Source organism: Strigops habroptila, chromosome 19, assembly GCF_004027225.2.
Source record: "Strigops habroptila isolate Jane chromosome 19, bStrHab1.2.pri, whole genome shotgun sequence".
Taxonomy (NCBI): domain Eukaryota; kingdom Metazoa; phylum Chordata; class Aves; order Psittaciformes; family Psittacidae; genus Strigops; species Strigops habroptila.
This window is the reverse complement of record NC_044295.2, coordinates 2,963,875-2,977,780: the sequence shown is the minus strand read 5'-3', so window position 1 is coordinate 2,977,780 and position 13,906 is coordinate 2,963,875. Positions and strand designations below refer to the sequence as shown.

Here is a 13,906-nt window from a genome sequence, read left to right as displayed (position 1 = left end):
CGCAGCGGCCTCGCCTCCCGCGGGCACCGCGACATCCGGCCCGGCGGCGGCGCTGGGCGGGCGGAGAGCGGCGCCGGGCGGCGGCCGGGGGAGGCGACCCGGCCCCGGGGGCTTCGCCCTCCCTTGGACCCCGCTGCTGGTGCTCGGCGATGACACAGGCAGAAGCAGCACCTCGGGAGGGGGAGCAGCGGGGTGCAGGGGGCTGAGGGAGCATCTCCCAAACGGCAGTGCAAGCACCGGGCTCTCCACAGCAGCCTCACCTCCAGCCTTCACCCGGCCATCCCACAGAGGCTGGAAGACAGGAGGGACAGAGGGTCAACCCCGGGAGCAGCCCTGCTCCCACACAATACACCAAGGGGCTGAAAGAAAACCCTGCAAGTCCTGTCCCTTAGAGGAAACCTCCCTCAGCATCACCGGAGATAAGCTCTGTCCCCACCATCAGAGGTGGTTCCATCAGTGAGAAAGCCATGACCAGTCCCTGGGCAGGGATACAGGCAGGAATGGGGTTGAGGGGAGCAGTTCCAGGAGAAATAAACCAACAAGACAGGAGAAACCCCACTCTGAGGGCTTAGACATGGCTCCTATGACACCCAGCTAGGCCAGGGTCTCCTCCAACCCACAGCTCCACTCGGAAGCGTATCTGACAAGAAGCTGCTCCATTTCCTGCAGTGCTGCCAGGTTGTGTGCACAGATCCACAGCCCATCGTGAACAGCCAACCCAAAATACTTATTTCAGGGAGTCTTTCATCTTTAAAGCCTGAAGCAAGCGCCAACACCCCAAAATAGCACTGGAAAGCTTGTGATGGCTTGGGTTAGGTCACTCAAGGGGCATCAGCTATTCATACGGAGAGCATAGCAGGGTGACACGGAGCTATTTTGCGTTGGCAGAGTCCTGACTCATTTCATTTCACACTGCAGAGCCAAGCAGGCTGAGCCTGGGTTAGAACTGGTGCAGCGATTGTGCACTGCGGTGCCCACGCACGTGAAAGAGTAACTTCTGTTCTACCAACTCCATTTTCCTTTGTGCTCAATCTGTCCTGGCTCTGTCTACACATCCCATAAACATGGCAAGGCAGCCTCAGCTGTTCAACAAGTGCTGCTTTCATGGCATTACTCTTTCAGGGATCGCGCTCCTCAGATTGTATGTTAAATGACTGAGATAATTAACTTAAGTGTTAATTTGCTTAACAAAGTTAATTAACAAAGTTTTCTTAACAAAGTCACATTGCTATTTAGAAGAAAATCAAGTTATAAAGTTGTTTAATAAGCTAAACCAGATTAAAGCCAGGCCAACACAGACTTGACTTCATGTGTAAGCTGAGCACTTGTCATCATGGCATTTTGCTTCACCCAACACCCAGAGCTACTCAGCAAGGAAAGGCCTAAAAAGGTAAGAGCTGGCTCTGATCTCAGATCAGCCCTGAACTCAGCTGTGTTTTAACATTGAGAAATGAATGTTGGGTAAGAAGGTGGATGGAAGCTTAACATGTTTTTTTGTTCCTTTACTGGTAACACTCCCACAACCTGATCATCTAGAAGTTAACAAAGTGGCAAATGAAACTGTGATCTGACCTGATCGCTTGGATGTAAACCCAAAGACAGTGAGTGCGAATTGCCATAGCTCAGGTGTGTGAGAACACGACATGGAGCCAGGATTCTCCTCCTTTCTGTGGAGTGCCAATGACTGCTTCTTCAACTGAGGCTTTTCCATCACTTGGAAAACAATTCTGGAAATACAATGTTTAAAAAACAAAGATATCTGGGATAATCAAGCCAAATTCTCTGCTATTCCAGATAATCTCTGCATTCCCCTTCCAGAACCATTTAATAATTCAGAAGATTTCTTGCTCCTATGAACTTCAAGGAAGGCCTGGCAACTACTGCGTGATGATCAGAAACCTTTGTTTTCCATCCCAGGATTATTCATGGCCATTTTCTCCAACTGCCAGATTTGTTCCCCAATTTAAACCTCATAACATTCCCTCATATTTACCACCAGAAAACCAATCATGTCTTCTCTCTGCTTTTATTTCAAGGGCAGAAATCAAAAGAGCCTGGGTTCGCCAGCCTATAAAACCCCCTGCAGTGTTCATCAGGGCTCTCATTCTTTTTAGATCACCCACCTTAAAGATCAGAGACAAAACTCGCACTCTGCATCCCAGGTAACATCTCTCCAGAGCCTTGCACAGGTCATTCACGTACCCCTGTGCTCCTGGAAATCTCTCCATGTATTTCCTAAGGATAAAATGTATTTGCCTTTTTAATATCTACTCCCACAATGATCAAGTCTACAATATATGTTTTTTCCTCGTCTATCATTTCCTACTTCAGCTTCTAGCTGCTAGCAGAAATAGCTAGGAATGTAATTCAGAATTATGTGGCTTCACATCTTGTCCTGTTAAATCCTCTGCCCCCCCGTCATTGCCCTGTGCTTAAAGAAAACCAGGTTTTTCCCTCCCCTGAGCTTACAAATCTGTAATGACAATTTATCAGTTAGAAATATTAGAGACTTAAAAAGGAAGGAGTCATTTGACTAAAGACACAGACCAGAAGCCTAAGTTTATAAAGATTCAAAACTGCAGACAAAGCTTTATAGTAAAGATCCCATTTAATAATAACTAAAAAGCTGGGGACTGATGGGCTGTGTAGCGCAGTTACATGACAACAGGCTAAAAACACCCTTAGGAATGGGGGATGTTCAGCCTGACCTATGACTTGTTTGTAGCAGACACGTTACCAACTGAATCATTTTGCCTGAACAGTGTGAGTGTGAAATGTTAACTTTGAGTAAAACCGAAAACATTCAATACATGGGAACGCTGGATCTCTTGAGGTGGTCCTAATTCTGAACTGCTGAGCAGCTCAAGGAAATGAAAAATTAAAACCCTGACATAGTTCTTCTACCTTAATAGACCACTTGAGAGTAAGTATCTTGGTTGAAGAAAGAAGAAAGTTGTAGCCGCTTCCCTGCAAAGAGAGAGAAGTGAAATAATGAGGCAGCACACACATGTAGTAGGGCAAGGAGTTTCGCAAGACATTAAATGAGAGGGACACTACTTTAAAACACCACCAGGCTTGAGTAAGAGTATTTTCTGTCAATAATGTGATACCTTCTTTTCACACTTTTCTTTTTTTGCATGCTTTATTAAAGAGAACTTGTAACTTGAGTGCTTTTTTGCATGGAAGCATTGAACTAAAACTTTTACAGCTGTCTACAAAAATAACTCTCATTCCTGTGTTGGCTGGGTCTGTATTTGTTATGCAAATACTATTACATCATTTTTGGACACTGTCCTGGTCTGGGGCTGCACAGTAAAATATGATTTAGGTAATTACCAGAGGCCACGGTTCCTGAGCTTGAGTCTCACCATGCGCAGTGTGGTCAAGCCCAAGTACCCTCCTTTCCCTGTTCAGCTGTTTCCCGAGTGTTTTTATAATGCTCGCTCTAGAAACAAAATATTTCTGCTTTGAGGAGTTTCAAAGCCATTTGCAAGTGTTCCAAAACATGTAACTGACTTAAAAAACACTGAGTACTTCAAATAATAATCCCAGACTGGTGTGTGTTGGAAGGGACCTTAAAGCTCATCCAGTCCCAACCCCCTGTCACAGGCAGGGACACCTTCCACTAGAGCAGGTTGCTCCAAGCCCCTGTGCCCAACCTGGCCTTGAACACTGCCAGGGATGGGGCAGCCACAGCTTCTCTGGGAAAAGTCTGTGCCAGCGCCTCAGCACCCTCACAGGGAAGAGCTTCTGCCTCAGAGCTCATTTCAATCTCCCCTCTGGCAGGTTAAAGCCATTCCCCTTGGCCTGTCCCTACAGGCCCTTGTCCAAAGCCCCTCTCCAGGTTTCCCGTAGCCCCTTTAGGCCCTGGAGCTGCTCTAAGGTCTCCCCTTCAGGAGCCTTCTCTTCTCCAGGCTGACCCAGTCCAGCTCTCATTTCCCATCTTTCCCACATCAAGTGGCAGGAATGGGGTATTTTCTGTTGTTTTTAAGCTGTAAAACCGTGCCCCATCGCAACTCACTCCAGAATCCCTCAGCCGGAGAACACCGCGGAGCTGCAGTTACACAGCGCGGCGCTGGGGACGCGCGGTTTTTTTTTTGCTGGGGGGCAAAAAACCGGCAATAAAAGGGGTGTTTTAAAGTCAAAGGTGCGTGTGAGGAGGAAAGAGCAGCCGCGGCCGAGCGCGGGGCCGGGGCCCCCCCGTTCCCTCCCTCGCTGAGGGGAGGAGGATGAACAAGGGCGGGAAGCGGCGGGGGCGCGCGGGGCCGTTACGCCCCAGGGCGGGCGGTTGCGGCCGTTTGACGGGGCGGGCGGCGGCGCGCTATGGCCGGGGGCGGCGGGAGCCCGCGCTCCGCCCCGGGCCGGCTCCTGCGCATCGTGGTGGCGGCGGTGGCGGCGGCGGGACTAGGGGCGCTGGATGGAGGTACCGGGGGGGGGGGCGGCTGGGGGTGCCCTCACACACACCCCCCCTCCCCGGTAACCCTCCCCTCAGGCGGCGGCTGCGGGGCTTGGGGCGGTGGAGGGAGAGCGAGGCGCTGGTGCCCAGAGAAGCTGTGGCTGCCCCATCCCTGGCAGTGTTCAAGGCCAGGTTGGGCACAGGGGCTTGGAGCAACCTGCTCTAGTGGAAGGTGTCCCTGCCCGTGGCAGGGGGTTGGAGCTGGATGATCTTAAAGTCCTTTCCAACCCAAACCAGGCTGCAACTATTTTATGGTCCCAGCAGCATCCTTCTCGCCCTTGACCTAAGCCAGGGCTGTCCTCATCTACCACCATGGCCTGGAAAGAGCACACATTCTAATGATTTCCACGTCTCCTGATGGGTTTCATAACAGAAACCCTCAAACCCAGACATCTGCCCACTCTTTCCCAAGAGGCGAAGGCTCACAGATGCCTGAGGACTCCCACGATGTCTCACCCATTCTTGTTCTCCCCACAGTGGCTGTGAAGCAAATATGACTATTGCCTTGGCTTTTTGTAAGGAGAAAGGTTTGGAACCTGGTAATATCAAGACAGGTTTGTTAACTTGGGTACTAAAGCAGTGAAAACTGACAAGTCAGCAACAAGTGGGAGCCCTTGTTTTTAAGGAAAGGCCATGGGGAGAAAGAAAAAGGCAAGAAACACCCTAGGACAAAATAAATGCTGAACTAGCACACATTTAGATTTCTGTCTTAATATTTTAAGTCTTTTTTTCCTACAGTGAGAGCTGAGGAAGAGCAACATTCTGTTGATTTAGTTGAAAAGAATTATGTTTATGGCAACCCCAAACATGAAGGTAAACTTGTCTTTTTTATATATATATATATGTGTGTGTTTAAGTCTTACTGGGCTTTTAAAAATGGAGTTTGGAGTACAGTGGCCATTATGTAGACACAACTACACATAGAAGTGACACTAAACACAACACTGGAGACTGCAGAATATGATCCCCATCGTATATGGGTTTAGAAATACGTTTGTCCCACAGTGTTACTATAAGCTCTTATGAAAATTTAGCATCTTAATGAGGGTCCCACTCAGCAACAGGCTCAAAATCAGATGCTTTTTTGCCACACCAATATGATTTGGGTGGGACTCGAGTGTCTTCTACACAGTCAGCACCAACCACACAATGGACAGTTCCATCATATTAATAAGAGTAAATGGAGATGAAAGATTAATCTGACACTTTCCAAGCCCAAACCTGGAAAGTAAACCTTGCATTACATTAAATATGTATTTGAAACTAGCATTTTCAGGATTTCATTGAACAAAAGCATTTCATATCAGTTACCTTCCTCTTGTATTGCAGTTAGCGTCTATGTTAAGGTGTTTACAAACAGCCCATTTCTTCTATGTACGGATTTGGCTCATTCTCGAGAAGAACTAATAGATCCCAACTATTTGTGGATTGGTCCAGATGGAAGAAATTTAGAAGGTCAGTCACCTTGTTCAGATTACAAAGGGTTTTCCCTCAGCCTGCCTTAGCCATTTCCCCCCCAGTCACTAACAAAATCAGCTTTTTACAGAAACTTCACAAACTTAGAGACTGCCTTGAGTGGTGGGAAGACAATCAGGAAAATATGCTGCGATAGCGAAATAGTTTCTGGTTTCTAGTTATAAGGGAAGAAGTCAGCCACAAATGGCTAAGGAGATTACTGTACATGAAATCACACATTTTCCTTGTTTCTACCATCCTGCAGTAGGATGGTGGGTCCATATAGTCACTTGGTCCTATGTAAATTTTTTCCATAAGCTCTGACATTAGATTATGTTTCTTTTCTCCCTCTAAAATTTCCAAAATACTTGAGATAGAAGGAAACTTGCGATAAGTCCTAAAGGTCATCAATTTTTGTTGCTTCAGACTGACATGAATCGGTGTCATTGTGTACAAGAGAAAGGTTTCATCTTCAAATGCTCTAAATGAGCAGAGCATCAGAAACCAAACATTTCCAGTAATCAAGTATTTCCTGTTTCTATTCTAGGGCAATTGCATGTGAATCTTACAGAAACAGGAAAGCTGATGTTGCTGGGGTTTAAGGAGTACATGTCTGGAGCCTACACTTGCACTCTTTCTCACAAAATCATAGAAACTACGACACAGGAAGAAAGAGAAATGTTTGAGGCATATAAATTCATGGTGTATGGTAAGCTGGCTAGCTCCTTAGTCAACTAATGCACGCAGCCTTTGTGGTTTGGTGGGTTTGTGAAGTGCATGTTTATGGCAAGGCTTGATACAAAAAAAAATAATTAGTTGATATTTTATCTCAGAATAGAAAATCTCAATATTTTATATTTATACACACACAGCCCTTCTCCCAGCTTTGGGAAAAGTTTTAAATAACTGCTACCAAGAATAAAATAATCTCTACCCTTGATAAGAACCAAGCGAACTACAACAACTCCAGCCATATCCAGGCTCTGAGGAAGCTCATGTCCAAGCGCAGTCTCCCACATGAGAGATTGCCAAACCAAACATAGGCCATTCCACCATTTGTAACGACCGTTCACAATATCACCTCCCCACCACTAAATAACATCCAAAACTGTTTGAGAAACGCTTTTAAAATCATTTCACAAAACATTCCCTCCTCCATCAGAATTGCAGAGGATGTTGTGCACTATCCCAATCCATTTCAGCCCTACAACTTTCAGACATACTTGTTCTGTGCTATTTCCACAACAGGGGGTTGGAACTAGATGATCTTTAAGGTCCTTTCCAACCCAAACCATTCTATGATTTCAGTATTTGCCCCCTTTTCTGTTTTAATACTTGGGAGCAGAGCCTCATAACATAAGCACAGAAATTCCTGTACATTTCAAACTAAGATGTCTCTTACTCCGAGTCAGCTCTGGCAAGGCCAGATTTGTTCTGTTGTGGTTAATGAGTAAGTTTTATTTATTTGTTTGCTTCTGAATAAGAGCCCGTGTTTCAAAGTACACTGATACAGATGATAAGGTTTGATTGAAGCCTCAATCTGTGACCACACACAAACTCTCTGCTTACAGCATACAGGGAAGCTGACCACGCGTATCAGGTCTTCGTTCGCTTTACTACCAGGGAGTGTGAGCTACGAGCCAACGGCCAGTTCTTTGAGGAGCTCTTGAAAATCTTAACTAACATCATCTCAGATCTGACGTGTCACATCACAGAGTCCTCCTACAAATGCCATTCTGTCAAGATACCCAACAGAGGCCTCCTGCACGAACTGTTTGTTAGTTTTCAAGGTAACAGATTTCCGTGTTTGTTTGGGAGGGACAACCTGAGACTGCAATAAACACCGCCTGAAATACATTATAATCAAGCAAGTCTGAGAGCTGTTTCCCTTCTTGCTTTCAGAGTCCCTGTATTTTTTCTTACTAGCCCACAGATGGAGCTAAAATGCAGTTTATACATTGAATTTGTAGCACCGTCCTTCTTACAACCTAAACGAGAAATGTTCTTTTCAAGGCATGCACTTGGAAAGGCTTCTTGAAAGGAGATAGCTGATAAGATGCCATGATTTTTTCCCTTGTAAAAGGAAAGTGATCACGAACCTAAAGATACCTGCTTGAGGTACTTGAGTTCCTTGCAGTATATTCTTCAACTTAACTCTGTCTTTTTCTCCCCCCCAGTCAATCCTTTTGCACCAGGATGGGAGGAAGTTTGCAAACAGGTTCCTTACGATTGTGAAGATGTGACAAACATGAGAGTGCAAGAGGTTTGTGTCAGCCACCCTTGTGTCTTCTCTGCATGTTTAACTGATTTCACCGGTGCTTATCCAGCTTCACTCACATTTTATGGTATTAGTATCATTGTAAATGACAATTCACAGATTTCAAATCATGCAGTTCAGGGTGAAAAACTTGTTTTAAAAATCAAATTGATCCAAAGAGTTTAAAAATAAGAAGTCAGGCTCATGATGTCCTTTATATTTACTCCCAAGAATGAAGAATTATAAGAATTAGTATACTGAACTTCCAGCTCTGTAAACTATATCTTTGATTTATGATTTGATAAACAGAATGCAGTTTAAAGTACGTCTAATGCAGCTGACTTCTGAAACCTGTTTTTAACTTTAAAACACTCCATCAGATTACACACTGGGTCTGACCTCAGGGCCCCTGAAGCCAGAGGAAGATTCTCAGTTAACACAATGGGTCAGTGCATGTGGGAATCAGGATGATATAAGTATTAACTGGTGTTATTAAGTCAATAACAAATAACTGGCTAATCTTTTATGCCTTCCATGTTTCTGGATTTTAGGCAAGAGATCGAATTGGGGAGTTTTTCAAGAAGCAGACATATGCTTTGAAGCACGAGTTCCAAACTGTCCCTACAATACACTATGTGGAGAACAGCTTCTCAGTTACTCACATTGACAGCTGCCGACCAGGCTTTGGGAAGAACGATGTCACCCACCAGAGCTGTGCGAACTGCTGTGGTAAATATGAAATACAGCAACTTCATATATGGCTTTATTAGCTCAGGCCACAGGTTTCTCTGAAGACTGTTTGGTAAATATCACTATGGAAAGCACTATTTCCGTTCATCTTTTGTAAAGGCATTCCCATTGCAGGTTTAAGAGAGAGAAGAACAGAAAAGCATTTGTTAGTGTGTTTGCAGGTGTGAAACTGTATTTCCAAGTAAAGCAGAAGCGGTGAGGTGGGGTTTTAATTCCAGGTCGCTGGTGAGCGACTATGCTCAGGGTATAAAGCAAATTAACAATGACCTTAATGGCAGAGCTGCCAGAAAACACCCAGCTGTTTTAAAAAGATCTTTGCCAGCAGCACCCACTGCTAGTTCTTGAGGTTGGGGGGGTTAGTGAGAGGCAGGCTCAGAGAGCTTGGGAAAGATGAGGTTCCCTTTGGAGCACTGGGAAGCACGTGATGGTGTCTGATGGTCCCAGCCCCAGTCGAGGCAGAGGAGAGCTGCGTGACGTGCTGCCTGTGTTCTTTTCACAGTGGTCTGTGAGCCTGGAACTTACAGTCCCAACAACGAAGTGACCTGCCAGGTTTGTACAGACCCTCAAGTCAGGATGTACGGAGCAAGATTTTGCTGATAAACTGACAGCAGAAACTGGGAAACCGAAGAGCAGCTGTGGAAAAAGTGTTTTATGATGTTCTTTTCATTTTTAGCTGCCAATTTTGGAATCCTACATTCCTTTTTGAACAGTTGCAAAACTTCATTCGTCCACCTCTAGATTTTCTGTATTCAGGGACCACGTAGACTGTAAAAGTGATGCAGGAACTGAAGCGTTCATGCATGGTAAAGGAATTCAATGAAAACAAAAAGGAAGTTTGTCACGTGGTTTTAGTGCAAAGAGTCTGTTTCTTGGTGGTGATACCAGACACGCTGCAGCTTTGTGCTGCAGTTTGCTCAGGGAATGTAAAGGAGCTGGAAACAACTCAGGGAAAGATGGCAGACGGTTGTAGCGGAATTTTGTGCTATGAGGACACACACCAGAACCTCTATGAGCAATTTCTAGCAGATATTAGAAGTAGTATTTAATCTTTGTGATTTAGAAACATTAAATGCCCTTCCCTTTGTTTTTCACGGTTTCTTTCTCTGTGTCTGAAGTGCACTAGTGAACACTGACTGCCTCAGGGCTTTCCTTACTGCTCCGCCAGTGGGAGCTCTGCTGGGGTGCAGACACCAGCAGCAGGGAAAGCAAAAGCAGGGCTCCGAGACAAGAGAGAGGGTAAATAACAAATTCCACAGCCCAGCAGACAGGAAAACGAAGGATCCAGCTTTCATGGTTCTCTTCATGCCTTGCTGCAGGTCTGTCCTGCAGGGAGGCTGCAGAGCTGCCTCATGCTGTTTGCTGTGTTTGCTGCTCCATCTTCCCCTTCAGCTGCACCAAATCCTCACAGCAGAGCTCTGCTGGCCCCAGGTGCTGTATGAGCAGATGATCCTCTTACACCAGCTGGAAATTCCATCGAGTTCACCGGATGATAGGATTTGCCAAAGCACTGAGATAATGGGAAAGTTTCCTTCCCAGAGAAGCTTGACTCCGGTCTCGTTTTGAAGGCTAACTGCTGGATCTGCAGCAATCAATCATCTTGCTCATAAAGCACTGTTAGTATAGAGTATTTTACTACTATCAGGAGCTTCACCAGTAACCCTGACTGCTATGGTCAGAGCATGGGCTGTGTGAGGCTTCTGAAGTGGAGCTACCAGAACATGGGCTTTTAGAACTTGATTTTAACCTTTGTAAACCATTCCCTGCCAGGATCTGCTCCTTTCCAGACTCATTTTGTCCAGAGACACCAGAGAACTCACCCTTGCAAAGCACAGCCCCCCAACATGGTCCTATTGAAGCCACTTGTGTGACAGTGTCATAGCCCCCCACAATCCAAGCAAAGGGAATGCTACCCCACTGCCTGCACACACTGAGCCATGCAAAACCAGGCCCAGCTTCCCAGCACAGAGCCATTCCTTTTTTTTTTCCAGTATGTAGGACTAAATCAAGCAAAAGAGCACCTCCTACTCAATAACTGCAACTTCTTGTGGCATCTAGAAATGCCTTGGTGGGTATTCATCCAAAAATCGACCAGATTCAACCCGGTTTAACTTATCCACTTTGACAGGAACACAGCAGGAGATGGAGCGGGCACAGACCACGCTCAGAGCTTTTCAGAATCATTACTTATTAAATACTGATGAATAAAATGTACTCTAACGAGCATTTAAACTGCCTGTAGGCTGATTATCTTCACTGCCAACTGGACACTATGTGCGCAGCTCGGGCTTATACAGATTAAGCAGACGGGCTCGGTTGCTGCCTGCATCCCTCAGCCTGTTTCACAACAGAGGAATGCCACATACATAAATTATGGGGGAAAAAAAAAGCAGTGAGGAGTTACTAAGTGCAATGGCAACGAGTCACGAACTCTTACTCCCTCCTCCTTCTAAAAACTGGAGGTACAGGAAGCTCTTAGAGTGCCTCGACTTCTTCAGTGGGCCTTAAAAGTAGAAAAATAGGTCAAATATTGCAGTTTTGCATTGCAGAGGAGTTTGCATCATTAATTCCGTGGAGAATCCTGTGAAAATCTGATGTGAAACAGTTTCACTCTGACCTTTCCTGTAGGAAAGTTCTCTCCATCCAGCCTTCGCTGCCTGTGACAGCCCTGAACGCAGCTGAACCTTGTATTGGTGACATGCCATCCATCACAGCTCACTCTGTCATCACACTTGAGGTTCTACATATCACTGCCTTCACCTCACCTTTACTTCTTACAATCCCTCTCTACCTCCCCCAGCTGCAATAATAGCTCATGGGGAATTGCAAGAGCCTTCCTCACCACTTTAAACCCTCTTTCTCTTGCTCTGCTCTGGTTTTACACACCTTCCTCTTGGAAATGTGGGCTGGAGCCGATGCTCTCAGCACGGGGGGGACCCATGGTTGCTCCTGTGAGGCTCAGCCCTGCAAAGCCCCACTTTAACCAACCAGTTCTGATCTCACTCTCTGCAAAGGACAATTATAACACCTCAAGAGTAGTGATGAATTCTCCCAAATAACACATTTGGAACTTAAAACTTCCTGTCCCCTTCCCCACACAGGCCTCCAGGAACTCAGCCCTTCCCACAGGCTGCATCCCAACAGCACACGAGCACTTTAGAACATCTAGGAACGACAAGAGTAACCTGCCAACTTGGAAGCTGCAGCCCATTGTTCTCCCATCGGCTCTGCCTTTTCCCAGCCTGGAACAAAGCACTTGAGAAACACTTCACAAACACATGTCAAAGCACTCACTGCAGAGCCCCTGCGCCGGCCGGTGACACCTCCGCTCTGATGGGATGGTTGGCTCAGAGCTCCCCACAGCATCTCTCTTACCCCACAAGCAGGATGTTGTTCTAAAGTGAAGTCAGCAGGAGTTGACCAGGTTGCAGCACTGCTCAATATGATACGCTGCAGCTTGCAGCTCACTTCAACACACAAGAGAACAGCCCTCTCCTCAGCAGATTATAAAGGAGAGGGCAGCGGAGGAGCTGGCTCAGGTGCCCTGTGATCAGCTCATCCCAGGGACTCATCACACCTGAGACAAGAGGAGCTGAGCCAAGGAAGTGCTGGGTGCAGCCCCAGCTAACCCATCCCCTGGGAATTCCCCCCTGAGCTGCTTTGCTGGAAAGTGGCTTGAAAATGAAGCCTGGCCAAGAGTTGAGGGTGTCATTTGTGTCCCCCAGAGCCTCCAGCTGATGCCCTGGGCTGGGTGGCATGGGGACAACCTGGGATGCAGCTCCAGGCCTTGGCAAGGATGCATGTTAGGAGATGAAATCCCACACGTGAGGCAGGAGGAGGGCTGGGACATCAGGTGTGAAGGAAGACCAAATCTATTTAGGTAGAGTGCTTAGAAAGAAGATGCATCTCTCTGAGAGGGGCAGTTCTGCAGGTCCCCCTCTTTTATTAACAGGCAAAACCTTGTCTTAAAAGAGCATCAGTCACAGAACCGATCCCATGGCTCAGCAGTGCCCAGCTTGCATGAGGGAAAATGAGCAGGAGGCGAGCGTGTGGCTGGCTGAAACGCTGAGCTCTGAACCACAGGCACGGGAAGAGAGGGGATTTTTAGCTCTGCTTTGGTTTCCTCTCCACTGAAATCACATTTCCTCCTGCTGAAGCCCAGCGACCACATTCTCTGTGCAGCACCATTCCTACAACAAGCAACATCACCGGATTAATGAGTCCTTTGCAGGCGGTGAATAACTGTGATTCGTTGTTGGCAGCAGTGCCACTGGAAATGGATTTGTTTGTGGTGGAAATAAATAAGTAAGGCTGCAGAGCTGAAGGGCCGCTGATGAAGTGTGGACCAGCCTTAATCACAGTGTAATTGCTGCCATCAGTCCTAATTACTTATAAATATTTTTATAATGGTGGAAATTAAACAATTAGACATCCTTCCTTCCCTCTTCTAAATCTAATCAGTTAAAAGTTCAGGATGCAGACTGGGGCCACATGGCTGCTGAACACACTTCTGCTGCGGCTGACAAAAAGCTTGCTTTATCTTGCTTCTAAACCCCACGGTTAAAGCGAATGCTCACCCCAGCATGGCGTGGAGCCTCCATCAGCGCTGCTGGGAGGATGGGCCCACCAGCATAAAGGCGTCGGGATACCCCACGGATACACAGAGCCTGGCATCCCCGGAGCATCATTTGGCTCATGGAGGGTGTTAGGACCAGGCAGCAGAAGAGGCATCACAACCAGTGAGGATCCAGTTCTTAAAGCTTGCACCAGTGACACATTTTCCTCCATCCCGGAGAGGAAGAACAGGCCAGTTCATTGCACGCCCGGCGTGGCGGGCAGAGCACCTTGGAAGTCAATGACAGATTTACCAGTGTGCTGGAACGCTGCAGAAGGAGGTCACGCTGCTAATTCTGCCGTTGCTGATCCCAGCAGATAAATCAGGAAAGGAATTACCCAGAAATGCAGCATTAAAATGGATGAACCTATCGCCT

At 46.6% G+C, this 13,906-nt stretch overlaps 1 protein-coding gene across 1 annotated transcript; it reads left to right on the top strand.

Moving 5' to 3' along the window:
* Positions 1–4,308: 4,308 nt before the first annotated feature.
* Positions 4,309–10,014, top strand: ZPBP2 (zona pellucida binding protein 2). The gene is made up of 8 exons (XM_030508506.1): positions 4,309–4,423; positions 5,195–5,269; positions 5,786–5,911; positions 6,459–6,620; positions 7,483–7,701; positions 8,089–8,174; positions 8,720–8,897; positions 9,418–10,014. Exons 1-8 carry the CDS (start codon positions 4,324–4,326, stop codon positions 9,513–9,515), a joined length of 1,044 nt encoding a protein of 347 aa, XP_030364366.1. The 5' UTR covers positions 4,309–4,323; the 3' UTR covers positions 9,516–10,014.
* Positions 10,015–13,906: the final 3,892 nt, after the last annotated feature.

Excerpts from the sequence above, each read along its gene's own strand:
- ZPBP2 (XM_030508506.1), top strand. The coding sequence starts at position 4,324 with ATGGCCGGGGGCGGCGGGAGCCCGCGCTCCGCCCCGGGCCGGCTCCTG. Across the intron at positions 5,270-5,785 it reads TGGCAACCCCAAACATGAAG|TTAGCGTCTATGTTAAGGTG; the intron begins GTAAACTTGTCT and ends CTTGTATTGCAG. Across the intron at positions 6,621-7,482 it reads ATATAAATTCATGGTGTATG|CATACAGGGAAGCTGACCAC; the intron begins GTAAGCTGGCTA and ends CTCTGCTTACAG.